This window comes from Phoenix dactylifera, chromosome 3 (assembly GCF_009389715.1).
Source record: "Phoenix dactylifera cultivar Barhee BC4 chromosome 3, palm_55x_up_171113_PBpolish2nd_filt_p, whole genome shotgun sequence".
NCBI lineage: Eukaryota > Viridiplantae > Streptophyta > Magnoliopsida > Arecales > Arecaceae > Phoenix > Phoenix dactylifera.
The window spans coordinates 4,655,924-4,682,798 of NC_052394.1; the positions used below are offsets into that span (position 1 = coordinate 4,655,924).

Below are 26,875 nucleotides of genomic sequence, written 5' to 3' on the forward strand. Positions count from 1 at the left end.
AATCACACATAGTGTCAATTAACATATCATGCATGCATGCCATGACTCTCAACATTTTTCTAATTCATATGATCATGACATCGAGATGTTTAATGATGCACAATCTTTCAAAAGATATCCCTCCCGTGGCATTTCTGCATCATGCAAGATCGCAACATCCAGGTCACTTAAATTATGCTTGCTAAACAAAGGCACTTGACTGTGCTTGATTTGACTATTGACAAATTTTGCTCCTTTTTTTTAGAGAGCGAGAGAGAGAGAGTGAGAGGGAGATCTGCTACCCTTAATTACCAAATCTAGATTTTTGTGAAAGCATCATTAAAGAATAAAGTTTGGTTTTGATAGGATTTGATACATTAGTGCTTGATTAATCACCCCCAAAGAATCGAATTCAGGATCTCTGCTTGCTAAGTCTTTGTAATTTAAGCAGCAGCAGCAGCTAGTTACTTGCGTATAGAAGACACATCTTTTTATAGGCTGACAAATACAGCCTAACTTAGATCAGATTTATTGATATATCTAACAATACAAAATTTTAAAAAAATATTTGGTGGATCAGACCGTTTCACAAAATGGCTTTAATGGAAACTGCTTCAATTACATGATATCAGCCAACGTCCACAAGTAATTCTGAGCTTTCAGGTATCTAGCTGTCATCATGCTAGACCAAAAAGTATGCCCCATAAGTCCCATGCAACTTGTCCAATGACACGATTCATAAAATCAGAATTTAACATCCTTTTCACCGAGGGGACTAGTGAAATATTCCTTATCTGCACCTCTAGCACTATGGACCAAACCAACTCATAACACCAAAAAAATTATAACTTCATTGGGAAGATACACGGACTAGGTGCCACACAACAAGTGGACTCGAGGAAGTAATGACTTAATCTCTGCCTTGATAGGCTCGTCCATGATTGGTGGAAGCTATTATTCTTGAAATGGAGCAGAAGGTTCCGAGATTGGGGAATATGACAAGGTAGCCTAAAATTCTGTGCTAAGAAAAGGCAACGGCTGTGTTTTTTTGACCCTATCAGATGCTCCCAACGTACTCAGTTCACACCTAAACCTAATCTTCAAACTACACTGGTGTGTGTATGTGGACCTTTGAACCTCATGAAAAGAGGCCTACTATTTCAGGTATCTCACTTGTATCCAATAGGCTTTTGATGCTTCTCTACATTATATTAGTAGGCACAAATAGGCCGCTAGCTTCGTTTTTGTGTGTATGCGGTTAGGTGGAAAATTGATATTTGGACGGATCGCGACCATTAGTAACATCACAAATGGCTAGTCTGGCTGGCCCTCACTCTCTCCCAGCTCTGATTACTTCACATTGACCAACGAAGCTTAAGGCCTAATTAATGCAACAAAGGAAGGAAGGGTGCAAGAGCATTCAGAGAGAAGCACCCGGGTGCCTAACATTCGGCTATAAATATATGACACCATGGACAAGCTCTCAGCACCTTAACGTAGTCTTTCTTGCCTTTTCCTTCTACGTCATGGCATCTGCCTCTAGTTTCTCACATGCTCTAGCCTTCTTCTTCTTCTTCTTCTTCTTCTTTGCTGCAGTAACCTCTGCTCAGCTATCACCGACATTCTATGACACTTCATGCCCCAAAGCCTTGTCTACCATCCAGAGTGCTGTTAAGGCCGCTGTTGCCAAGGAGCGTCGCATGGGGGCGTCGTTGCTCCGACTCCATTTCCACGACTGCTTTGTTCAAGCAAGTCTCGTTACTTCATCATCTCTTCTCGTAGACTATCTAACACTGATGTGACATGCATAAGCCATGCAGTATCATGCATGCACTCCACTCCATGCATTACTCGAGTTTGTGTTCTAAAACCCTGCCTGCCGTTCTCGTGCATAAATCAATTTAGACATGGTCACATGGTCCCTGGAAGCCAGATCCAGAACATATTTTATTGCGCTATAAGCTTATGCATGTATCTGGTTTTCGCATTGGCGTTTTGTTACGCAATATTGGTTTTGATACATGCACAGAAAATACCAAGTAGGTGCCAAATCTATCATTCATGCCATCCTCCAAGGACAAGCTAGCCTTCTGCCCATGCATAGATTTCTTTTCCTTGGGCGTGCCGACGCACATGAATATCTCAAATAAATTTGCATTTAGTAACGCATGCTAGCTGGATTGAGATGCTTAACTACTGGTCACAGCTTCGATGATTCTGCATGCATGTCGCTATTGCTACCTAGCTTGTAAAGCTAACTTGGGTCATCGCCAACGAGTCACATCACGAGTATCTATAGACGCGTTTCGTGTTAATCTCTCTAGGATTAATTTTTATGTACACCTTTTAAATGTTCAGTGCTTGGTCCCTGCCACCCATGCATCGAATACGCGTGGTTAGTCCGCATGGCAACATCAGCCCATATCCTTTTCCCAGTCAACCTTTTTCTTAAGGAATCAGTCAACTCCTTTGACAGCATAGTTTTTTTCACTATGTTTACGGTAAGTTTTTCGTAGAAAAGAAAAGAGAAGAAAAGTAGGCATCCCAGGCCCTCTGGATGATAGATATACTTGTGGCCAAAACGAATTGCCCCCATGTACTGAGATAACTAGATGATATATATATATATATTATACTTAACTGTTTTAGAAGAACTTCCGGATAACTGAAGTCTCTGAGTATTCGATTGCAGGGCTGCGACGGTTCCGTGCTATTGGATGACACTTCCACATTCACAGGGGAAAAGACGGCAGGGCCCAACAACAACTCCATTAGAGGTTTCGACGTGATCGACACCATCAAATCCCAAGTCGAAGCGGTCTGCAAGCAAACCGTGTCCTGTGCCGACATCCTGGCTGTAGCTGCTCGTGATTCAGTGGTTGCGGTATGAATCACGATTTCCTTAGTCTCTTTTCGTAGTGATTTAGTGGTTCTCCTTCCATCTCTAATTGTACGAGCACAGATCGTCTCCCACGTACGTGTCTTATTTTGCACGTACACGCACATGTGATTGGTCCATGTGCCGCGTCGACCGGATTGATGCGTGTAATAAGCTAATCACAGGTATATAACACGTGTGGCAGGGCCGCATGTAACAAAGGAACCACCCTCGGAGGGGATAACTTTTGGAGAGTTACCCCTTCAGACCATATTTCTATTCCATATGATAAGTTATTTTTTTAAAATTTGATTGAAGGAATAGGTGAAGGAATAGGTGGATGCATTGATTGTCTGAATTTTATGAGACAAAATTGTCTCCCATTTTGAGTATATTTGAAGTGTAGATAGGATAATCTTGTAATTATACAAACAAGTTGCCTTATCCTATGGTCTTTTGAAATTAACCCCCCACTCGGGGGATAACTCCCACTTATCCTCCTACCAAATGCAACTATGGAGTCTTGGTTTCATACCCTTGCATGCAAGCCTAGGGGATTTGAACAACTGAATTAACAAATGGACATTAACAAAGCAATACTCATATTTTTGCGTTGTTCACACATTCCATGCAGCTTATGCAACCCATAATGCAACAAAATATTAAGTTCATGCTTGACAAGCATATAATATAGTGAAAAAAAGACCTATCCCTTCCAAACAATAAGTTACGATTCTTTTAGTTAAGGTTGTTTGTGTTTTTTTTTTTTTTTTTCCGAGGAAATGTTGTTTTCTTGGTTGAAAAAGTTCGACATATTTGAATTTAGATTCTCATAACTTAAATTTCGATAAAGTATTAGATTTCATGTATTGAAAATCTGAATTATAGTCAATTATATTGTTTTTCTACAAGACATTACTCAACAAAATATAATTCTAGATATTAAAACTACTATTAGAAATTATTATTAATATTTAAATATTTCTTACATAACTAATTTTCAAAAAGAAAGTAAGCTGGAGATAGATAGTCACCGGCTAAACTCTAAATCTTAAAGTCCATACTTTATCTAGGAGTAGCAATCAGGTGAGGTATGGGTGAATTAGATATAGATCAGATCGCATGTGAGCTAAGTCAAAAATTTGCCAACCTAAATGCAACTTATTTATTAAATGAATGAATCAAAAAAATTCAAACTTAAATCCAATCTTTTTATTAAAAAAATATCCTGATCGATTTAAGCAGAACTTAAATAGATTAAATGAGCTTTAAAAAATTAAGTAAATTTAATTAATGGGCTAAATGCATCCGTTCATGATCCAGTCCAACTATTAAAAAGATCAAAATAGGTTTTAAAGATCAGTTCCTTAAATATGTCTAGACAGAGCGATCCATTAATTACGACTTGCACGCAGTTATATTAAATTTGAACTTGTTTATAACTGGTCCGGTTGTGGATCAAATTGATCGAGTTGATGTCATAAATTGGTGTGCGTAATTGTATCACTTTTGTCCCCAATTCAATAGAGTATTTTCTACCGGGTGGGACCTTAACCACGCACACACCTCGTCGTCTAACGAGTCACAGCACCAGCTCCTCCACCCGTCTCTTATTGGCATTATGTGCCCTGTGGAATCATACCAACTTAATCTTAATCATAAAATCCTTGCCCGGGTAAAGGCAAACAAAAATAATAATAATAATAACAGAAACTTCGGATTTTTCAGCTAGGTGGCCCTTCATGGACTGTGCAATTAGGAAGGAGAGACTCCACGACGGCAAGCTTGAGCTTAGCGAACAGTGACATCCCTTCCCCAATTACCTCGGACCTCAGCGCCCTCATCTCAGCCTTCTCCAAGAAGGGCCTCGCCACCTCCGACATGGTAGCCCTCTCAGGTAATTAACACCCGCGTCTTCCCATGCACCATCAGACATAAGAAACCATCACTCCCCTCGCACTTGCCTCAATTTGGACTCTTGGCATGCAGGTGCTCACACAATTGGGCAGGCGAGGTGCACGTCGTTCCGGAATCGGATCTACAACGAGACCAACATAGACTCCTCCTTCGCCACCTCGCTGCAGTCCAACTGCCCGGTCTCCGGCGGCGACAGCAACCTCGCACCCCTCGACGTCTCGACGCCGACCATCTTTGATAACTTCTACTACAGAAATCTTCTGAACAAGAAGGGGCTCTTGCACTCGGATCAGCAGCTCTTCAATGGAGGTTCCACCGACTCCCAAGTCAGCTCGTACAGCACCAACTCTGCCAAGTTCTTCAGCGACTTCGCCAGTGCCATGGTGAACATGGGGAACATCAGTCCTCTCACGGGTACCAGTGGGGAGATCAGGATCAGCTGTAGGAAAACTAATTAAGAAATGTGTCTCTTGTTTCTTGGTTAATGGCGCACGTACGCTCCTTGTGTTCTTGAGCAATTATATGAACTTATTTTATTAAAATAATATAAAGGAACGAAGATGTAGTTGTCGTCGATGCAGAATAGTAACTACTTGACTCTTTTGCGTTGCTAATCTTGAGCTTTAAGATTTTCCATGAAAGAATCCCGGTTGCTGCGATCGCAGGACCACCGTCAGCCGACTTCTTTTCTTTCTCTTTTTTTTTTTTTACTCTTGGGTCCCGCGTGGCAATGGATGTGGCTTCCCATATTGGGCGCCAGCTCCTGTACCCGAACGACCATGCTCTTTCTCGTTCTTTTTTGAACCAGATTGGAATAACTCTTAAGTTTGGTTTATAAATATTTTGTTTTGACTAATTAAGGAAAAAGTAGATGCTTCCAGAAAAGTTATTTTGCTCAAATATCTTTATTCAGAATAAAATAAATATAAATTTGCTTTTTGCGCCCGACATGGCAGTGTCGATAAGTTTTCTCTTCACAGCTGTCATGTGACTTGGAAGAAAAGAGATCAATATGACATGGAATTGATATGGTTCATGGTAAGTTGTGGTTTTTTTAATTAGGAGAGCATAATCTACATCTATCTTGTATCTAATGGGGAGTAGGATAGAGTAGATGGTTGATTCCAACTCGAATTGAACTCCTACCGTCAATATCTTACAATGAAAAAGGTGACATTAATTGTCCGAGCAAGAAATCTGTAGATTGAGATTTTCAGTACCAACCGATTGTCTTGCCCGACATGATATGGTAATTTTTTGTTGGGTGCATGACATACATGTAGTATTAAAATAAAAGGTTTTAATAGTAAGAGGGACCTGGAATCATTTTTCTTCATGGAAGAGAATGAGAAAAGTGGCTGCATACGTATATTTGAGCATCATTAGTTCTGCTATAACAAGCATGCTGAATTTTAAATAACGAAACTAGCATCAATATTCTACCATCCATAAAACTTGGCACAAATGGAAGCTTAATTACTATCATGAAATAATATTATTTAACACCGCACAGGTATAAAATTTCATTTTAACCACTACTATATGAAACTTCTTCCCTTTGGTAATCTCTTGCTCTCACCAAAAATATGCAAGTCTCTCCTCTCTTTTTTTTTATGTAAAAAAAGTTAATTCCTAGTAAATAATAAAACTCCTTGAGGATGCTTATTATGCGCAGATGAGAAAGTCGTCGGTCTCATAATTGTAACTTGGCAACACTACCAGAAAACACGCGTATAGTGACGGAAAATTAGTGACGGACCGTTATCAGTTACTATTTGTGACGGATTAGTGACCGACAGAAATTTGGTCACCGTGGTGTAAACTTAGTGACCGTTTAGTGACAGACCGGTCACAGAATGCGCGGGTAGGATGGGCGCCAAACCTTAGTGACCATCATAGTGACGGGGTATCTGTCAGCAATATGATAACCAAAATTGCAACCAGACAGTGACAAATGCAGCCGTCACAAATATAGTAACCCTAGTATTTATAAATTTTTAAAAGATTATTTTTGGCAGTAACAGATTATTGACAAAAATTTCTGTCACCAAATTTAATTTTTAATTCCAAAAATATTAAAAATATTATTTTTGAGTAAACCTAAATTAAAAGAAAAGATAAAAGGAGGAATATCCAAAATGAAACTAAGTGTGCCCGCCGTTCCGCCCAAATTTCTTCGATAATCCAAATTCCAATCGCTCTTTATAAAACTCAAATTTCTTCTTCTCATTTTAAAATCTCATGGTGTCGGCCATGACCCATTTGCACCCCTATTGCAAGTTTCCTGCTTTATAGAATTTTTTTACCATGCTTTATAGTTCAAAAATATTTTTGCCTTGCAAGTCCCGTCCAATCAGCCTTATAAATAAAAAATAATTTGATATGAAATTTGGCTTGCAAACCGATTTAGCCCAAATCAGCCTTAGATATACAATTTGGCTTGCAAACCGACTTAACAAAAACCCTAACCTTTGGGTCCTTCCCTTCCCTTCCCTTCCCTTCCCCTCCCTCGCTGAGAGCCGCCCCCCCCCCCCCCCCCACTCCCTCGCCCCCCCTCCCTCGCTGAGAGCCGTCGCCGCCCTCCCTCGCTGAGAGCCGCCGCCGCACCCCCTCGCTGAGAGCCGCCGCCGCACCCCCCCTCCCTCGCTGAGAGCCGCCGCTGCCTCCCCTCCCTCGCTGAGAGCCGCCGCCGCCGGCCCCCCTCCCTTGCTGAGAGCCGCCGCCGCCGCCGCCCCCGCCCCCCCTTTTCCCTCGCTGAGAGCCTGATAGCCGCCTCCTCTCGGTGTCGTCGCCTCTTCAACGACCGGCCGGCGGCTCTTCGCGTCCTTCTCCCCCGGACGGCAACCTCCGCGGCTCCGGTCACCGACTCACAGTCACCGGTAAGAGTTTTCTCCTCCTCCTCCTCCTCTTCAAGCTCGATCCCGGTAGATTTTGCCCAAGCCCGGAGAGAGAAAGAGAGAGAGAGAGAGAGGTGGTGGGGCAGCGAGAGAGCTCGGAACAATGGGAGAGTGGGGAGTGGGGACAGTGGTTTTGTTTTGGGTGGAGACGGGAGACAGAGAAAGAGAGGAGGGATTTTTTTTTTTTTTTTTTGCTAAAATAGACGAAAGAAACTTTGATATATCTGAGTAGCTGCTTTTATTATGATACTTGGACACATCACTTGGTTGGGTAAATCATGATACCGGCACTGTGTCGAATTTACTGTTGCTAAAATAGACAAAAATAATGTTGTACTTGAGGAGCTCCTTAATATTATGCATTTTTATTCTGACACATTTGTTAGTCCTACCAATAGTTTGCATATATTTAGACTGCTTCACTGATTATTGTTTTGCTATGATCTATTAAAAGTTGAAACCGCCACTTGGATGGATTTTTACAGCTTTTCAACTCTTATTTTGATGATTTATACTAGTCCTTTTACCAGCCTTTCATCGGTGGTCCTAAAAATTTGGTTCAATAGTCATTTTTGCAGCTCATGTATAGTAGCAGTTACCAGAAAGCCACCACCACCAGCCTCAAAAGACTTTTAAATATATTTGGATGAGTGCAGTCTGCAACTATAACGTTCTGACTAGATGTTGTAATTTTGCAATTTTATTCACTGATTTCCTTAGCGCACTTTCTGCAATAATGATACCACTGCCATTTGTATGTTGATTAAACATATGTTTCCCGAGAGGAGGGATTTTTCATCCCTTCTCTTTTTTGGTTTTGGTATGTATGTATGTAGGTGTTCTTCTGGTTAGTAAATGCATCTATTTGTTACTCTGCTGATAGAATTAGAATTTTCAAAATTTTAATTGCTACTTTGATTTATGTTCTCCTTGTTGTCCATTTGCAGTCCAACTTGCTTGAGTGGAGAGACTTGTCTAAAATAAGCTCTGTTTAAAAAAATCTTAAACCCATTTTCCATAAACTGTGGAGGATCAATCACATTTGTCAATCATGACGAACGATTGGTACATATCTTTATTCAATTAGATTTCTATAATAATTTTTATATTATTGTTCAATCATCTTAAATTAGCCCATTATATGTTAATGAATTTTTTCTTTTCTCTTTTGTAGAAATTAAAGTTAGGTAGGGAGCCAACAATAGTTGAATCTTTTAATCGGACGCATAAGACAAAGCAAGGCATGGGAGGATATGTAGATAAGAGAAGTGAAGTTGTCATGGTAAGTATAATTTTTTTATGATTCATAAATATTATTGAGCTTGCTCATGTTTATCTCTTGTTTGATCCACCATAATGTTTTTCTCTTCTTTTAAATCAACTTGCAGGCAAAGTATTCAGCTGAATACTCCAAAAAATATGGTGATGCCTCCACCTCAGATGCTCCTCCACGTGATTATGACTTGTGGTTTGAGGCAACTAGTGTCCCAACTCATGGCCATGTCTATGGCTTTAGTCCCCTAGAGGATCTCATTGGAATTATTGGGCAATCATCATCTGCTTCCACCTCTACAGGTCAAGCTCCAGAGCTGTACACTCATGAAGACCTTCTACGTATTCTTGAGCAGGAAAAGAAAAAATGGCAAGAGGAGGTTCTTCAAAAGATGAGAGAAGAGATTGGCTTTGGACCAAGGCATGCAGATCGGAGGAGTAATGGTGATTCTGGTTCTGCTGATCATGCTTCATTATAATTGTTTTTGCCTTAGATGATAGGTCTTTGCATTCCTAGGAGGAATGAAATCTCTGTTGATCTTTATGACATATTTTTAGACTTTGATTTTAATGGATTCAGGACATGTTGATGCCAATTTTGAATGACATTTAAAATGACTTTTGCGTAATGTTGAATGCCTTTGCTATTAATGATATTACTATTATTATTATTATGTGTCAATCAATGTACCAAATGTACCAGGTTATTAGATTGTGATCGGTGACCAAATTTTGGTTACTAAATTGTTTACCAAGTATTGTGACGAGCAGTCATAAACTTAGTGACAGGATTTTGGTCAATAAAAATTGATTTTGCTCAGCGCGTTTGTAACCAATTAGTGACCGTAAACTTATCACTAGATCAGTGACGGGATTAATGACAAATGTAGTGACAAAATGTGTGACCATGTCTGTGACGACTAAATCTGTCACTAAAGGTCGTGACAGATTAGTGACCAAACTTGTGACCGCATTCTGTGACAAAATCAGTGACCAAGTTACCTTCGTCACTAACTCCGCAACTGGATAGTGACGGGAAATACATAATTTCTTAAATATTTAATTCTTGAATTTGTAACGGCTTAGTGACGGCGGTTCTGTCACGGAGGTTAGTGACGGGAATCGCCGCCGTCACTGAGAATTTAGTGACGCGTGTTTTTGTAACCAAGTCAGTGACGGGAGCTCCGGTCACAAATTCCATATTAGTAACCGGAAACACGGTATAGTGACGGAAATCTCCGTCACTATATGCGTGTTTTCTGGTAGTGCAACTTCATAGTTAATTAACTTGTTATGTTTTGATAACAAATTCATGAACTACGCCAATATTTTTTTTTCCTCCCACAAAGCAAGAGAACTGTTCATGTACATATTACTATCGTAACATAATTATTCGGGTTTACTAATGTAGCACAACATCACCCATATTTGCCAAACGCTGTGTGATCCAGGAAACCACCTTGTGAACACCCAGAAACCGCGTAGTACCACGCCACATACAAAAACCTCCCATCCAAGCAACCAACGAAACTGCTCATTTTAATACCCATTCACAAATCGACAATGCTCACGGATCTCTCCGTCGCACCCGGTCAAGGGGCTTATATTCCCCATCTTAATCATAGCCGGCCCGAAGTCAGCCCAGAAGGCATCAGGGTTGTCGCTATACTTGCGCACCAGCTCATCAGTGAGGCTCCCATCTCCCTTAAACAGCTGCTGGTCCGAATGCAGCAGTCCCCTGCTCTCCACTAGGTCCTGGTAGTAGGCCGTGTCGAAGCTCACCGGAGACTCGTCGAGCGGCGCGAGGTTGCTATCCTCGCCTGACACCGGGCACACCGCCTGGAGGTCGGCAGCGAAGTCACCGTCGATGCAGGCGGTGTCGTTGTAGATTCTGTTTCGGAACACGACGCATCTAGAGAAGCCGAGGGTGTGCGCGCCGGAGAGAACCACGAGGTCCTCGACGCCCAGCCCGTGGGATTCAAAGCTGGCGATGAGGTCTGGGAGATCCAAGGAAGGGGAGGGGATGTTGGTGTTTGCTGCGTCCCTGCTTGCTGTCGTCGCGTCCCTCCGGCCCAGAAGCACATTGTAGCAGCTTCCTCCAAGCTACATGCAATAAGTTGCTTGTAAAAAAATATCAAATATATAAATAAATTTATCTATAAAAAATATAAAATATATAAATAAATTTATCGCATTCTATTAGCTTAAGCTTTTAGAATAAGTGATGATTTTAAGATGGTATCAAAACAGAGGTTCTAAGTTCGAACTCATGTTAAAATCATTACTTATCCTAAAAACTTAAGCTAATAGAATGAGATTAATTTATTTATATATTTTATATTTTTTTATATGGAATCGGGAAATAGATGCTAGCTCGATCAGCGAGAACTGATTAAGCCTTAGAGCACGAGCTCACCACCACGACGGAGTCTCGAGCAGCGACAGCCAAAATATCAGCACATGAAACAACATTTCCCTGGCACTCCTCATTGACGGCAGCTTTAATTTGATCGATCAGGTCGAAGCCCCTCACGGAGTTATTATTAGGTCCTGCCATCTTCTCGCCGGTGAACGTTGGGGTATCATCCAGTAGGATTGATCCATCACAACCCTTCAGTTTGAGCAAAAGAATTGCATGTTAAGTAATCAATACCAGCTATTTCGATGTTCCTAGATCAGCAATTAATGATGCGGCGGTCATCGTACTTACATTAACAAAGCAGTCGTGGAAGTGTAACCGGACCAACGATGCGCCCATCCGTGGCTCGAGAGCAATCGCCTGCTCGACCAAGAGTTTGATGGTGGGCAGTGCCTTCGGACACACCTCATCGTAAAAGTCTGGCGACAACTCCCCAAAAGCCGGGATCGCGAAGGCAGAGATCATAGTGAAGTATGTGAAGAGCATTTGGATGGCCGCCATGGGAAGACACTCGGCTCTTTTTTCATGGGATGGGGAGGATAAGGCTCGAGTCTCTATATAGCTACGGAGTGATCGGCCGACAGCGTATCAGGAGGCTACCAACTTCCAATTGTTTAATATACCTAGCTAATGCATTGTATTTAGGAAGACGTACGTGCTCATAGTAGATATGGAACTTTTTGACGACCGCAGGGTTTCTTCTGATCCTAGAGATGTTGCTTACCCGTTTGGCTTGGCCACCTCCAAGCTCAAGCAAAGCTGGAGAAATCTTCCACTCCATATGGGCTAGGCTTCAGAAGCATCCAGTTTTCCCCTTGGAAGGCAAAGTCCTAGATATGAAGAGTGTGGTAGGTTTAAAATATATGTATATCTATATAAAACGTATTTGTACTTATGTATACGCATAATAGAGAGATAGATAGATAAATAGATATAGATATAGATATGGGAGAGGCTTGCCTCAAACTAAAACCGTAAACGAGTACGGCCACAAAAATCTGAGTAAATAAGCTAAATCTGTAGGCCGGGAAGAATTGACTGTGAACTCTTTATCTCCATCCACTCCATTGTTGGCTAACTAGTACCTTCCTTGAAAATATTAGTAGCAACCAGTACTTCTCTCATTTGCCAGAAGTCCTGAAGCAAAGTGGGCGGCAACTTGAGTTCATTTTGTTAATCCAATGTACCACCTCCATTGAATGTCCTTCTAGCCAAATTTGAGTGGCCTAATCTATATGGAAAGCGATATAAAGACACTCCCAGGCAGCTTTGAACTCAGCTGAAGGTACAGAGCATGGTTCAAGAGATGGAAGATGTTTTTTTCGAAGACATCCAACTTTCTATACTTTGTGCAGCCGTAGTAATGTTGAATGAATTGGTTTTCTGGAGCCCATGAAAATAGGTAATTAGTAGGCAAGTATGTGCATATTTACATACGTAAGGGCAGGGCTTCGGTACAGCCTGACTGCTAATTAATGTTGTAAAATTTCGATAGTGGAAAGTTGTAATGTTCCATGCATGTTGTACGATTAAGTTTTTTCGATCGTGCAAACCTAGCCAGCATTTTATTCATGGAGTAGATCGATCGTGCAAACCCAGCATGAAGTAATGGTACAGTTACACCATGTATTGCCTGATGCATGAATGTGCTTGATCTCTTGCTAATTTAACAGAATTGCAGCTTTTTCTTTCCAAGAAAAACTATTTTTTGTATGGCAATCAATCGGAGTCAATTTTTGTTTAAAATGGTGATGTATGATGACATGGCTGGCTATGGATTAGGGGGTGCGCTTGTATCTTCCGCCCTAAATAACTATTCATCTTTCTTCGCAGAAACCATATTTGGATCATCCGCTGGTCGCTTTGAAATTTTAACGGGCTTTGAAATCTATATGGTGGGTGATCTAATAATGAATTTTCATAAAGGAAGATATTTACGCTCCATCTCGAGGTGGCTGAGAGTAAGCACAACATAAATGAAATTTTATTGGAAACAAAATAGATGGGAGTCACATGATCCCTAGTGGTAATGAATCAGATTGTGGAGATGCAGACCGAACAGTTAGGATTCGACCATGATATAAATAGACAAGCCGAATAATTAGAATTTGGCCATAATTAAATATGATATATATATTAGTACGAGTCACAGAAGGACATCATGATCTGGTTCGCAATTATATTATGCATGAGATCATGGGAGCGACCCATCGAAACCGTTGAAGATCGTAGCGGCATGGGGTAAATCTCTACTACCGTAGTCCAGCACTATACATCCATCTGTGCCGAATCATTCTTTTGCTTGAAATATACAACTCCAATTCATGGATTATGTAACAATCTAGGATCTCACCCAAAATAATTAGCTGGAAGGTATTATTTAAATTTTTTGATCATATATAAGTATCCAAAATATGCCGAGCGAATAATCGATGTGAGATTAAACACACGTCCGCGCAGATCCTCACATATCCCTCGTTTAAGTCCTGACGTCCTCATAAGGCTAAAGATTCAAATCCATACAATTCTAATCACAAGTACCATATGGGCCAATGGTCAACTTCAATAGATTTGTATTGTAGTATTCTCTAGTCCACATAGGTTATAGGCTGAGTCCGCTCTGAAACCATTTGTAACAACTCAAAATCTCATCTAAAATGACTAGCTAAAAGATATTATTTAGATTTCTTGGTCCTATATAAATACTTAAAATTTATCTAGTGAATAAATAACGTATGACTAAATTTATGCCCGCATGGCGCTCACATATTAGATCCAATTATTTCTTGCATATCACGCTACCTCGATTTGCATTCTGAATTCAACCCACTTATCCGATATATATATATATATATATATATATATATATATATATATATATATATATATATATATATATATATATATATATATATGATATGATGGGTGGTCTCCTGTATTTTTTTTATCTAAAATAAATACTGGATTGCGATGAGTGTACATGCCTGTGCCTGTGCCTAAGCACCGCGAATCTCACCCATCATTAACTCTGAGTCTTGGTTAGTCCAGGACTCATTTAACTCAGATGATTGATTTCTGATTTTACTATAAATTAACAGCAACACTAATTTCAGAAAGAAGACCGTGATAAGTATAATTTTCAGTAAAACCGGAAGAACTCCTGAGCTATATATATATATATATATATATATATATATATATATATATATATATATTAGTATTCTTACGATGAAGTAGGACATGGTGTACATCCGATAGGGTTAAGTCATTCCATGACTCATCGAAATATAAAAAATAAAAGTTAATTAACACCAAAATCCACCACCTTTTGGACCCACGACATAATTGACAGCAATACCACATGAAGTCACCGGACCCACCAGTGGACGGGATTGCAATAAGGCTGTGCGCCTACGGACAAAACTTGGAAACCATGGTGATATGAGATAACTTCTCCCTAAGGTATTTGCTTGAGCCAATCTCTTTAATTATTAGTGTTTGTTGGTAATATAAAGATTGAGTGTAATTAATGTAATGCTCGAAATGAAGAACACCACCACCGACACTAAAAGAAAAGGGATGGATAAAATGAGACCGCAAGCCAAAGCTTTCCAAGCTAAATTTTAGAGAAGCTGTAATGAGACATTTTTTGTTCAAAAATAGAATAAGATGGCAGGTTCACCTAAGCTTCAAATGCACAACTTATGAATATTAAAATAATGAATGTAATGATTGTCAACTGCCTCCTAGAGAGGTATATGTAGCCTAAGATTTTTTAAGAAATTAGGAATTATTTATCGCCACTGAAGTTCGAAGAGATGGATACCAACCAGCTAAACATATCCAACCACCTTTACCCATCTCCAACCTAATTTTCAATCCTAGCACAAATGAGGCTATAGCCAAGCAATTAACTTTTCTAAAACTAGAAGGCCGTATGTTGGAAGCTTAGGTGTTAATTAAATATTTGCGCAGTGTAATTTGATTTGATATGATTTACATTTCCGCTCTCCTTTTGATAGAAAAGGGATCCTCGTTCGCCCAAGATTGACCACATCACGTTAGTAATAGTGTTCCAAAGTTCTACTTTGTGTGTCCAATTAATAAGCATGCAATATCTCTAATTACATAATAATTTGACACAAATAATCTTCACATAAGGAAATCATTTAGTTTTAGAATTACAAAGATATTATTCTTATTACTTATTGGAATCTTTACTCAAAAATAATTATCTATTATAAATATTTCTGCTGTTTCTCTCGTGTGTCTAACAACAAAACAATGTTGACATGCTGTCCTATTCCATCTTCAAATAGTTAAAAAATAAATAGACATCCAATTTGGTGCCTGTTTGATTGTCCATAAATAAAAATTCGAACTCCATTCAATCCAACGAAGGTTCAGTTTGGATATTTGATTGGCTCAAAATGGAACTGAAATAACTTTCTATAGTGGTCCAAATTGGAAAGAAATTGCCACTTCAGAAAAAAAGAAGCCACTGCAGGAAAAAAAAGAGAAAAAAGGTCCTTATTCATGTGAAGATTTTTTACCCTTCAGCTACCTTTTTTTTTTACTCCTGAATAAATAGAACTGATTAAACTGGTCGGCTTGTAATTTTGTAGGAAGGCATCTTAAAAACGACCCATTTTGTCGTCATCACAAGAAAAGTTTTTTGTTTCCCCAGCAAGGGTCTACTCTACGCTTGACCATCATATTGACGTTGTTTAACTATTTTGAAGCAGCCATGATCCTTTTCCACAAAACTTCAAAAATTCTTCTAATTAAACAAAAAGGAGGTACATCACGAAGACACCAGAACTCTTATTGCACAAAGATTATGGAATTATGACAAACTTCTCTCTCAAAGAGAAAGGAAGGAAAATAAACGCCAGACAACAGCTCTCACCTCAAAAGAAGACAGAAACCAACCCTAACACATCTAGACTTGACTCCAAGCTCTCAAAATCTCAGCCCTCAATTCACCTTCCTGCAGTTCATTCGGATCTCCCCAAAAGGACCAGTGAGGGGGCTCATACTCCCCATCTTTATCATCGACACCCCGAAGTCCTCCCAAAAGGCATGTGGATTCTTACTGTAGTACAAAACCAGACCATCACTTCCACTACTGCCATCCCCTTTGAACAGCTGCTGATCAGAATGCAGCAGCCCTTTCTTCTTCAGCAATCCCTTGAAGTACACCCCATCGAAGCGCGTCGGCGTCTCATCCAGCGGCGCGAGGTTGTTGTCGCCTCCTGAGCTTGGACACACTGGTTTCAGCGTGCTAGCTAGAGCGGCATCCATGGTGGCCGTCTCGTTGTAGAGCCTGCTTCTGAAACTGGTGCACCTCGCAAGGCCAATTGTGTGGCCTCCAGAGAGGACCACCAGGTCCTTCATGGACAGCCCATGAGACTGGAAGTTGGAGAGAAGGGCTGAGAAGTCCAAGGTCGGTGCTGGGATGTTGTTGTTCGCGGCATCCTTGCTCGCCGTCCTCGAGTCCCTTCTACCTACTTGCACCTCATATGAAGGTCCTCCTAACTGGATCAGCAAAAGAAAACTTTATATATTAGAAACCTACACTTTTTGCTGAGTATTATGTGTTAAGGAATCCAAGTATGTTGTAAAATGGACAGACTTCACGAGCTCAGGAAACAGGATTCTTGGTCAGTGAATGTCTGAAAAAGAACTTTCATGGAGTGTGAGAATTTTCAGAAGAGAGTCAAAACTTGGACTAGAAAGCAATATTCTGATACCCTAAGCTACTGGAAGGGAGACGCACCGCAACAACGGAGTCCCGAGCGGCGACCGCTAAGATATCAGCACAAGATACCACATTGCCATGGCAAGCGGCGTTAACTGCTGCCTTGATGCTGTCGACCACATCAAAACCCCTGACAGAGTTATTGTTGGGCGCTGCCGTCTTCTCTCCGGTGAACGTAGGCGTGTCATCTAACAAGATGGACCCATCACACCCCTAAAACCATACAGTATCCAAAGAGACCATATAGAAGCAATTAGATCATAATTAACATGCACTCTGATCATCAAATGATTTTGTATCGACGGTAATCTTACATTAACAAAGCAGTCATGGAAATGTAATCGGAGAAGCGATGCACCCATGCGTGGTTCCCGTGCAACTGCTTGCTCAACCATCATCCTAATGGTCGGCACTGCCTCAGGGCACAACTTGTCGTAGTAGTGGGGGTCGAGTTGAGCTCGCGTCAGGAATAAGGAAGCAAGGATGACCGCTAAACATGTCAAGAAAGAACAAAGAGAGGCCATGGCTATAACTGGCTAATATTGTTTGTCTTGAGAGCACACTGCAATTAATGGCTTCCAAGAGGTGTTTATATAGATGGGTTATAACTCTCCATCTAGGATGCATGGCTTTAATCAACTTAAAAAGTATTCTACGCTGGTTTTGGACAGCAATGCATCATCTCCGTTGACTTACGAACTCGTTTGCATGGTGCCAAACCATTAGGTTAGGAGAATCTGTGGATTTATGGATTTAAAACCCGATCCTGTTCGAATCAATATTGTTAGCGTGGTTCAAAAAAGGCATAACGAAACTGAATTGAAGGTGGTCTACCCTATCTACCAATTTTTGGAACTCTATGAAAGACTTTGATGTGTTACCCACCATGTTCCCAGCTCCCTTTTTGCATTAGAAAAGGACGGCCTTTTGTTTAAAAAATTGAGCAGTTTTATGTCGTAGTAACAAGTTATTGGTCTTCCCTACCAAAATGTAAATTTTAAACGAAAAAATTATAAGCCAAAATTTCGAACAACTACTAAATTGCACGTCTCTTTTGTAGACGCGTGTTTAGCATGGAATTAAATACAAGGCGGTGCTCGTCGTGTTGTTTGAAGCGTGCCCCCTTTAAATAATGTGCCTATAAAATTATAGGCCACTTAAGGAGATTCTCTTCATACACGATAACTAATTAATTTTAGTCAGTTTACCTTGGTCTAAAAGCACAAAGAATTAAATGGAATTACCTCATTTCATTAATTTTTAAACAAAGAATTCGTAAACAATGGTTGAGGTTTGACTCCAGAATTGTTAGACGTGGAAGACAGCTGAAGCCAGCGTTGCACTCTGGTTACCAAACGCAACCAGCTCTTGTCTTCTTAGCAAGTTGGTATTTTTTTTTTTATGCTTCTGGAGGAAGTTCGATGTCTCGGAGCTCTCCTGTGTGCATAACGTTATGTTATGATGTTGATAGCTATTTAACAGATTAACTCTTTAAAAAATGGCGTGGACTTGCTTCAACGGATGAATGAGTTTAGGCTTCTCCACGGGCCGGGCCGAGAGCTAGTCTCAAGCTTGGGGCAGGGCCCAAAATAATTCAAGACTCAGCGGTTTCTTCTCCTTCTGAAGAGGAAGAAGTTTGCTGAAGGCCCAAACTAATTCATGCCGGGCTCCATGTGCACATACATGGGAGGGCCAAGTGGACTGGGGTCCACTACTTATCAGCACCCAGCCAGTAATCAGCCAACTGGACTGCGATCCTGAGAAATCCCTTGATTCTGAGCTGATGGTTCTAAGGAACGTCACAAGTTCTTCACCAATGGGTGGAGCAGCAAAACATGATCAACATCTTCGCTGGCACGATCACTTTCTCCATCGCTGCCTTTGTCATAGACCGTGTTTCTAGATATGCATGGTCGTAGAAGTCCGTGATGCAGCTGTTAAGGAATAATAGTTTCACATCGAATAGGTTAAGAATTCTAGTGCTTATATATTTTTAGGCCATCCATCTTAATATCTAGATTTTTAAATAAAATTTTAACATAGTATCAGAGCTCACCAATCCTTTTTGCCTGTCGAAATAAAAACTCAAACTAGAAATTTTGAAACCTTTTTATATGTTAGTTAGAAATAGCAGGTAAAATGTTCCTAATATGAAATCAAGGAACATGGAGCTTTATCAATGGATTAGTAAAAAACTTCTGTATTGATTTACCAAAAAAACCCACCGATTAGCTTTTTTAGGTGAGGTTTTAAGTTGTTACATATGGTATCAGAGCAGATCGAACCCATAGCCTATATAAGCTAGACTAGAGCACAAATTCATTGAGGATGACTACGGACTTATTAATGTATTTGTGATTAGATTTGAATGGATTTGGACCCTTAACCTGATAAAGACGTCAAGGCTTAAATGGGGAAAGATCTTGCGTTGTTACTTCTTTTTTTTTGGAAAAAGCATATTATAGATCTTGCGTTGTTTTTCAACAAAATTGCAGTACAACCTTCTATTCATCCTCTCTTGAAACTAAAAGCTCTATAATATGCATTGCATTGTTTGGGACTGCGGCCACCAAAAACTGTGCATTTGTGATGAGTTTCATGTGTTAAAATGAGAACACATCCAGTGCCTGAGAACAAGAAGATGATATATCGCATTTCCGAACCACTTATAAAGCAGACCGCAAGGCAACTCTCTATCGATACCCCTATCAGGGTTGTCGGCGCTTCAATTCGAGCTAGATATTCGAAAAATTCTCAGTTCAATGGTTGTCCATGGGGCCCTGTCCAATCTTCATTACTGTGCTTGAAAGCAAGTGTATGATGCTAACTAGAACCTACTCAGGTCTGCACTGACGGAGTCTTACTGGTTAAAGGGTGGTTAATTTTCTTCCCCATGTCTTTCCTTTTCCCCTCTCCTCTTCTTTCTTATCTACTCTCTCCTCACTATTTTCTTCGGTGAAACGAGTGGTGGCACTTCACCACCTTTTTGCCCTACCCCACCAAAAACCAAAACAAAAAGAAAAGGAAAATAAAGATAAAGGATGCGTATGGTACCACCACAAACTCAGGGGAGCTGAAAGCACCTCATGCGCCTCGGCCATCCGTTGGAAGTCCAATAGCCATCCGGCTTTATGGATACAAAAGATTTGGACTTGCTATACCACGAACATTGGCAGGTTAATAATATATGCACAGCCCCACCATATAAAGCTTCAAGTGATACGGCCCCATAAGTTTGCCCACATGAGATCACTCGTTTGCTCACATAGTAAGCTTTTACTGAATAAGATTAAGACATCCAATGATCCAAACGTCTGATGTAATCACCCATGCATCAACTTTTTCAAAGGTCCCATAACATTTATTTTCCGGCACCATGATCTAGCACGAAACATCACTGTTAACTTTTACTCGAGGAAAAAAAACATCATATTTTTTTGGGAGAATTATGACGGAATTGCCGACATCTCTAGCTGGCTAGCACCCAATGAAATAGCACCGCCACCTCCGCCACAAAATCCTAGGTTGGTAGTAATATTTGCCTTTTTCCAAAAGGATAACAAATTAAGCCAATCAGCAGTTTAAGTAATAATCTAGATAAAAACAAGTGCAACATTTTGCAATGCTTGTACCTCTTTTGAACCATTAACCTAAAAGCTACGGTGAGATCGTCGGAATAAAGACTAATCTAAACCATTTGCTAGCCTAGTCTAAAGGTGCTAGGTGTTTGACAATCTTAAGAGTAGTAATCAGGTCGGATCAAAAATTCAGATCTGAATCTGGTCATTGTATTAAACAAATAACTTAAGTTGATCCATAGTGGATTAAATCAAGTTAAATAGATTAAATAGGTTAAATTTTTCTATCTCTATTTGAGGTGGTGTTAGATTGCACCTGGGATGGGCACCGGAGGAGGCTTCGGTTCACATCATCATTGAGCACTATGGTGATCTTATCTAGGGAAGGTGGCTCCTTGACATTATAAGGCCTCACCTATCAATTCAGTGCCCCAAAAACATCAAGCAGCTATATTTGACGAGTTGATAGCGGTAGCCACCATTGCATGCGTATCTGGCTTCCAGCCAGTCCTAACCGAGCAATTCCTCTGCGTCGAGTCGAGCTATTTTGTGTCCCTCGCTTAATTAAATCCTGTCATTTTCCGATGTAGACTCGTGGGAATCAATGTGACCGTGGGTGAGCTCGTGTCTCAAAAACCAACCAAAAAATCGCAAAATAAAAATTATAAAAAAAAGATCTCAGTGACATATTCAATTAAAATTAGAAGATCTTCAACTAAAACACAGTTATAACTCACGGAAAACAAACATCATAAAATCAGGTCACTGGCCCAAACTGATATATTCAATTAAGTCATTGTATCATTAAAGGTTGATCAAAGCCATGAGAAAAGAAGAAAAGAAACAATGGCGGGTTATCTTATGTTAAAATATTTGCAGAAGAAGAAAAAAATTTAAAAAAATGAGAGAGAGAAATGAGTTTATTTTTTTGTTCCATCATATTTAGTATATCTCAGAAATTATATATACTCATATATAGACTCCATATAACAAAAATAATATAAGCTAATATAGGATTATGCTTGTTGGGGGGAAAAATGGACCACCCCACAAATACAATTAAAGCACCCAAATCCGACAGCGAGCCGAGCTCGGAAGGCTGCCGAGCACAGCAGGCTGCCGAGCTCAGAAGGCTGACGAGGCCGAGCTCAGAAGGCTGCCGAGCACAGAAGGCTGCCGAGCTCAGAAGGCTGCCGAGGCCGAGCTCAGAAGGCTGCCGAGGCCGAGCTCAGAAGGCTGCCGAGCTCAGAAGGCCGAGCACAGAAGGTCGAGCTGACCTCAGAAGGCCGACCTCGTCATCTGTATGCTGCGGCCATGCCCTGCAGCAGCCTCACCGCACCATGCTTTGCTTGCCAGCCACGCCACGACATATCAATCAGGAACCATACCCTGCTACGACTGTCAACGCCTCACCATTCCCAAGAATGTACTGCACTGCGCGCCACAAGCAAGCTCTGGCTACGCGCCATCTCCTCCCATGATGGGAACGGGCCATCCACGGCAACTCATTACTTCACACGCCCACATCCAATCGTGACGGTAACCCATTAATTCGCCCAGTCACATCACAGGTAACCCTGCCACCCTCCCTATAAAAAGGGAGGCTTCTTCCTCCCGAGGGGGGACGGCTCCTAACTCTAATTTTCTGGCTTGGACTGCTACATACGAACTACATCTCCTTCTCCAAAATTAAGCCCCCCTCTGACTTAAGCATCGGAGGGCCGGCGCCGGGGAGCCCGGCCACCGGCTTCTTGCAGGTCTCCCGGAGGACGCCGCCCGCCGACGGACCGCCACCCGCCAGTGTTCGCCGGAGCTCCTCCTCCTCGGTTCGCGGCCACCCCCGGGTCCAATTTCCAGCAACAGTTGGCGCTAGAGGAAGGGCCCGAGTCGTGACCATGAAGCTAAGGAGCAAAGGGGCCTCTAACGCCTCCCGGCGTCCCGCACCAAGTCCTAGACACTCAGTCCAGAACTCGCCACCAAGGCCTCCGGCGGATCAAGTCCCTCAAGTCCAACCAGAGGAGTTCAACCTGCTTGTTCAACAAGTACAAGCACTCACTGTGGCCGTTCGAGGCCTACAGCAAGTAGAAGACCAGCCTCTACTCCCTCCTCACAACCATGAGTCCTCAGGACGCCGCTCGCAACATCATTTTTCTGTAGAGCGTCGCCACCACCAAAGCTCCCACCGAACTCGACCATCGAGCCGGGAGGGCTTGTCGCGCATCCATTATCCTGCGAGCTCACGCCGAAGCCTGACGCCTCGAGCTCGGGAGCACCCATCTGAGGCGGGGCCTGCCCCATGCCGAGCTGCAACAAGAGTCCCACCCGAGCTCGGCAGAAAGGTCGAGAAACTCGAGCGGCAGATCGAGGCGCTCCACAGCCAGAAAGCAAGGCGTGAAGATGACTTTGAGTTCACCACCAAGTCACCTTTCTCTCGCCAGATCGAAGATGAGCCGGTCCCACCGAGGTTCAAAATGCCTCAGATAGAGCCCTACAACGGGACCACCGACCCCCTTGACCACTTGGAGAGCTACCGAGCCCTTATGGCATTGCAAGGGTCCTCGGAGGCCGTGCTCTGCAAAGCCTTCCCTGCAACCCTCCGAGGAGCGGCTCGGCTTTGGTTTTTCGGTCTGAAGCCGAGCACTGTGTCCTCCTTTGAGCAGCTCGGCAGGCAGTTCGCTGTCAACTTCGCTGCCAGCCGACGCCAGCGGCGAACATCAGATTCTCTCCTCAATATCAAGCAAAAGGAAGGAGAGTCCCTTAAAGACTACATCGACCGTTTCACCGCTGCAACGTGGGAGGTTCGCGATCTCGACCAGTCAATTGCAATGTCAGCATTGAAGACTGGAGCTCGGTCCTACAAATTTGTCTTCTCGATTGAGAAGAGCTCCCCTGCCGACTTTGTTGAAATGTTGGCCCGAGCTCGCAAGTACGCCAAGGCTGAAGAAGCCATGGCCTCTCGGCGGGAAGCAGCCAAACGACCTGCCAAGATGCAAAAGAAGCACCTCGAGGAGCGCTCCCAACTAAGCAGCAGATTCCCATGGCACGAGGAGAATCCTCCTCGGCCCAAAAGTCCAGCTCGGCAGAGGTTTTCCCTCCAAAAATTTGAGGAATACACTCCCCTCACATCCACCCGAGCCGAGATCCTCATGGAGATTGAGGGTCAGGGCTACCTCCGACCTCCCCCAAAAACATGGCCGTCAGAGTTGCAGAAGCACTCGAAGAAGTACTGCCGCTTCCACCGAAATTACGGCCACGACACGGAAGATTGCTACCGGCTCCGTGACGAGATCGAGGCACTCATCCGCCGAGGTCGACTGGGTCGGTTCGTCCGTGACTAAAAGGGGGGAGCCAGAAGAACGGGACCCTGAGCTCCCTTTATGAAGACCAAAAGGGTGTTGAAACCCCTCATAGCCATGCTGTAGTTATTGCAAAGTCTGACGTAAAAGGACTTGTGGATAATAAAAGCACTACGGACATCTTGATGCCTTCCAATGGTTGTAAAACAACTGGAGAAAATGAGCAACCCTCTGGCCGGCTTCACAGAAGGTCTCATACCTGCGAAAGGGGTTCTCGGCCTGCTAATCACGGCTGTGCGCGCGCCCCGAGAAAGTACTGTGAAGCTAAACTTTTTTGTAGCCCAGGTCGGCTCGGCCTTCAACGCTATTATTGGCCGACCAGGCTCTCTCCGAGCTGCGGTCCCTATCTGCCACCCCCTCGTGCAGTTCTCCACTAGCCGAGCTTAACATGGAGAAGAAGACGCTCAATATAGCTCCTATATACTACATATCAACGACTCTGTGGCCTTGGGGGGCAGTGCCGCAGCCCAAAACTCAACGCCTACCTCCTAAGGGTCTCCAACGACTCTCCGCCGGTGCTGAGCTAAGTCCTGAGGGACTTCGAAGCTCGGGAATCGTCAAAATGCCTACAAAAGGTACGAGACGTCACTTCGGCTTTAAATAATTTCAATATTTAATATATTCCCAGGTCGGAGAAGGCCAAAGCTGACCTCCGAATATCTACATCTCCAACGTCGCCCTGATCTGAGTGGGGGCGCACGGTCGCCAACGGACAAGGTCCATCGTCTCCGGATATCTACATCTCCAACGTCGCCCCGATCTGAGTGGGGGCGCACGGTCGCCAACGGACGAGGTCCGTCGTCTCCGGATATCTACATCTCCAACGTCGCCCCGATCTGAGTGGGGGCGCACGGTCGCCAACGGACGAGGTCCGTCGTCTCCGGATATCTACATCTCCAACGTCGCCCTGATCTGAGTGGGGGCGCACGGTCGCCAACGGACAAGGTCCATCGTCTCCGGATATCTACATCTCCAACGTCGCCCCGATCTGAGTGGAGGCGCACGGTCGCCAACGGACAAGGTCCGTCGTCTCCGGATATCTACACCTCCAACGTCGCCCCGATCTGAGTGGGGGCGCTGCTGAGTCGACCACAAGCCAAAGAAGGCCGCTGAGTCAACCTGGAGCACTTAACTCCAACTGCATTAGAGGTACATCCTACTTGGCACGTACATCTCTATACATATTTGGCTATATTACAGGATGATCAACGACTGGACTACTTCCTTCGCCCGAGCCAAAAAGCAGCTCGAACTCGGAAGTCGGGGGTAGTGTTGGGGGGAAAAATGGACCACCCCACAAATACAATTAAAGCACCCAAATCCGACAGCGAGCCGAGCTCGGAAGGCTGCCGAGCACAGCAGGCTGCCGAGCTCAGAAGGCTGACGAGGCCGAGCTCAGAAGGCTGCCGAGCACAGAAGGCTGCCGAGCTCAGAAGGCTGACGAGGCCGAGCTCAGAAGGCTGCCGAGCACAGAAGGCTGCCGAGCTCAGAAGGCTGCCGAGGCCGAGCTCAGAAGGCTGCCGAGGCCGAGCTCAGAAGGCTGCCGAGCTCAGAAGGCCGAGCACAGAAGGTCGAGCTGACCTCAGAAGGCCGACCTCGTCATCTGTATGCTGCGGCCATGCCCTGCAGCAGCCTCACCGCACCATGCTTTGCTTGCTAGCCACGCCACGACATATCAATCAGGAACCATACCCTGCTACGACTGTCAACGCCTCACCATTCCCAAGAATGTACTGCACTGCGCGCCACAAGCAAGCTCTGGCTACGCGCCATCTCCTCCCATGATGGGAACGGGCCATCCACGGCAACTCATTACTTCACACGCCCACATCCAATCGTGACGGTAACCCATTAATTCGCCCAGTCACATCACAGGTAACCCTGCCACCCTCCCTATAAAAAGGGAGGCTTCTTCCTCCCGAGGGGGGACGGCTCCTAACTCTAATTTTCTGGCTTGGACTGCTACATACGAACTACATCTCCTTCTCCAAAATTAAGCCCCCCTCTGACTTAAGCATCGGAGGGCCGGCGCCGGGGAGCCCGGCCACCGGCTTCTTGCAGGTCTCCCGGAGGACGCCGCCCGCCGACGGACCGCCACCCGCCAGTGTTCGCCGGAGCTCCTCCTCCTCGGTTCGCGGCCACCCCCGGGTCCAATTTCCAGCAACAATGCTAGCAAAGAAAAATAACATATATAAGCTGATATAGGATCACGCTAATAAAGAAAAATATTATTGGTCGATAGAGATTCATACGTAGTCCCCAAAATTATGCTAATATCTTGTGCATGGTTCCTCTCTCATCACTGCCTATGACTTGCCATCACCAATCCTTTGTTTAATGGCATGCAATAGCACAAAAGGAGCTGAACTATACATCATGGAACAAAATGAGTACAAGAGTCTAAGTCGATGTACCATGTTTAGATTGGTCCCAAAGAGATAAGGATTATCTATTCCTCCCAAAGATCCAATGTTGAAACAAAATTCAAGAGTAGCTTCCTAACTCGATTTGGCTGATCACCCCTCTCTACTTGCTAGTGAAATTCCAACAACAATTTAAAGTTCTCCTGCCACATTTCTTTGCTGCTTGCTAGAAGTTCACAACAACAATTTAAGGCTTTATTTGTACGCCCCCCAAAAAAACAACAATTTAAGGCTTTATAAACACAACCCACATGCAAGCATGACTCGGTTAGCACATGAGACATAAGTGTATGCCAAAGATGTTATAATTCAGCTTTGACATCAACTTAGTACTTTACATGACAGCACCCACATGCAAGCATGCACCCATATACACATACATAGAGGTGCCATTA

The 26,875-nt window shown here is 43.1% G+C and overlaps 4 protein-coding genes across 4 annotated transcripts; 2 read left to right on the forward strand and 2 right to left on the reverse strand.

Moving 5' to 3' along the window:
- Nucleotides 1-1,473: 1,473 nt before the first annotated feature.
- On the forward strand, nt 1,474-5,348 carry LOC103702101 (cationic peroxidase 1-like). Its single transcript, XM_008784397.3, has 4 exons — nt 1,474-1,727; nt 2,672-2,863; nt 4,586-4,754; nt 4,847-5,348. Exons 1-4 carry the CDS (start codon nt 1,506-1,508, stop codon nt 5,230-5,232), a joined length of 969 nt encoding a protein of 322 aa, XP_008782619.2. The 5' UTR covers nt 1,474-1,505; the 3' UTR covers nt 5,233-5,348.
- Nucleotides 5,349-8,700: 3,352 nt separating this feature from the next.
- On the forward strand, nt 8,701-9,617 carry LOC120110170. Its single transcript, XM_039124348.1, has 2 exons — nt 8,701-8,953; nt 9,060-9,617. The coding sequence occupies exons 1-2, from the start codon at nt 8,915-8,917 to the stop codon at nt 9,420-9,422; spliced, it is 402 nt and encodes a 133-aa protein (XP_038980276.1). The 5' UTR covers nt 8,701-8,914; the 3' UTR covers nt 9,423-9,617.
- Nucleotides 9,618-10,244: 627 nt separating this feature from the next.
- On the reverse strand, nt 10,245-11,876 carry LOC103702102 (peroxidase P7-like). Its single transcript, XM_008784399.3, has 3 exons — nt 11,654-11,876; nt 11,360-11,554; nt 10,245-11,046 (listed from the first exon to the last, which is right to left on the reverse strand). The coding sequence occupies exons 1-3, from the start codon at nt 11,861-11,863 to the stop codon at nt 10,483-10,485; spliced, it is 969 nt and encodes a 322-aa protein (XP_008782621.2). The 5' UTR covers nt 11,864-11,876; the 3' UTR covers nt 10,245-10,482.
- Nucleotides 11,877-16,162: 4,286 nt separating this feature from the next.
- On the reverse strand, nt 16,163-17,699 carry LOC103702103 (peroxidase P7-like). Its single transcript, XM_008784400.3, has 3 exons — nt 17,438-17,699; nt 17,142-17,336; nt 16,163-16,900 (listed from the first exon to the last, which is right to left on the reverse strand). Exons 1-3 carry the CDS (start codon nt 17,645-17,647, stop codon nt 16,340-16,342), a joined length of 966 nt encoding a protein of 321 aa, XP_008782622.2. The 5' UTR covers nt 17,648-17,699; the 3' UTR covers nt 16,163-16,339.
- Nucleotides 17,700-26,875: the final 9,176 nt, after the last annotated feature.

Excerpts from the sequence above, each read along its gene's own strand:
- LOC103702101 (XM_008784397.3), top strand. The coding sequence starts at position 1,506 with ATGGCATCTGCCTCTAGTTTCTCACATGCTCTAGCCTTCTTCTTCTTC. Across the intron at positions 1,728-2,671 it reads TCCACGACTGCTTTGTTCAA|GGCTGCGACGGTTCCGTGCT; the intron begins GCAAGTCTCGTT and ends ATTCGATTGCAG. Across the intron at positions 2,864-4,585 it reads CTCGTGATTCAGTGGTTGCG|CTAGGTGGCCCTTCATGGAC; the intron begins GTATGAATCACG and ends CGGATTTTTCAG.
- LOC120110170 (XM_039124348.1), top strand. The coding sequence starts at position 8,915 with ATGGGAGGATATGTAGATAAGAGAAGTGAAGTTGTCATG. Across the intron at positions 8,954-9,059 it reads AGAGAAGTGAAGTTGTCATG|GCAAAGTATTCAGCTGAATA; the intron begins GTAAGTATAATT and ends ATCAACTTGCAG.
- LOC103702102 (XM_008784399.3), bottom strand. The coding sequence starts at position 11,863 with ATGGCGGCCATCCAAATGCTCTTCACATACTTCACTATGATCTCTGCC. Across the intron at positions 11,555-11,653 it reads TCCACGACTGCTTTGTTAAT|GGTTGTGATGGATCAATCCT; the intron begins GTAAGTACGATG and ends CTCAAACTGAAG. Across the intron at positions 11,047-11,359 it reads CTCGAGACTCCGTCGTGGTG|CTTGGAGGAAGCTGCTACAA; the intron begins GTGAGCTCGTGC and ends TATTGCATGTAG.
- LOC103702103 (XM_008784400.3), bottom strand. The coding sequence starts at position 17,647 with ATGGCCTCTCTTTGTTCTTTCTTGACATGTTTAGCGGTCATCCTTGCT. Across the intron at positions 17,337-17,437 it reads TCCATGACTGCTTTGTTAAT|GGGTGTGATGGGTCCATCTT; the intron begins GTAAGATTACCG and ends GTATGGTTTTAG. Across the intron at positions 16,901-17,141 it reads CTCGGGACTCCGTTGTTGCG|TTAGGAGGACCTTCATATGA; the intron begins GTGCGTCTCCCT and ends TTGCTGATCCAG.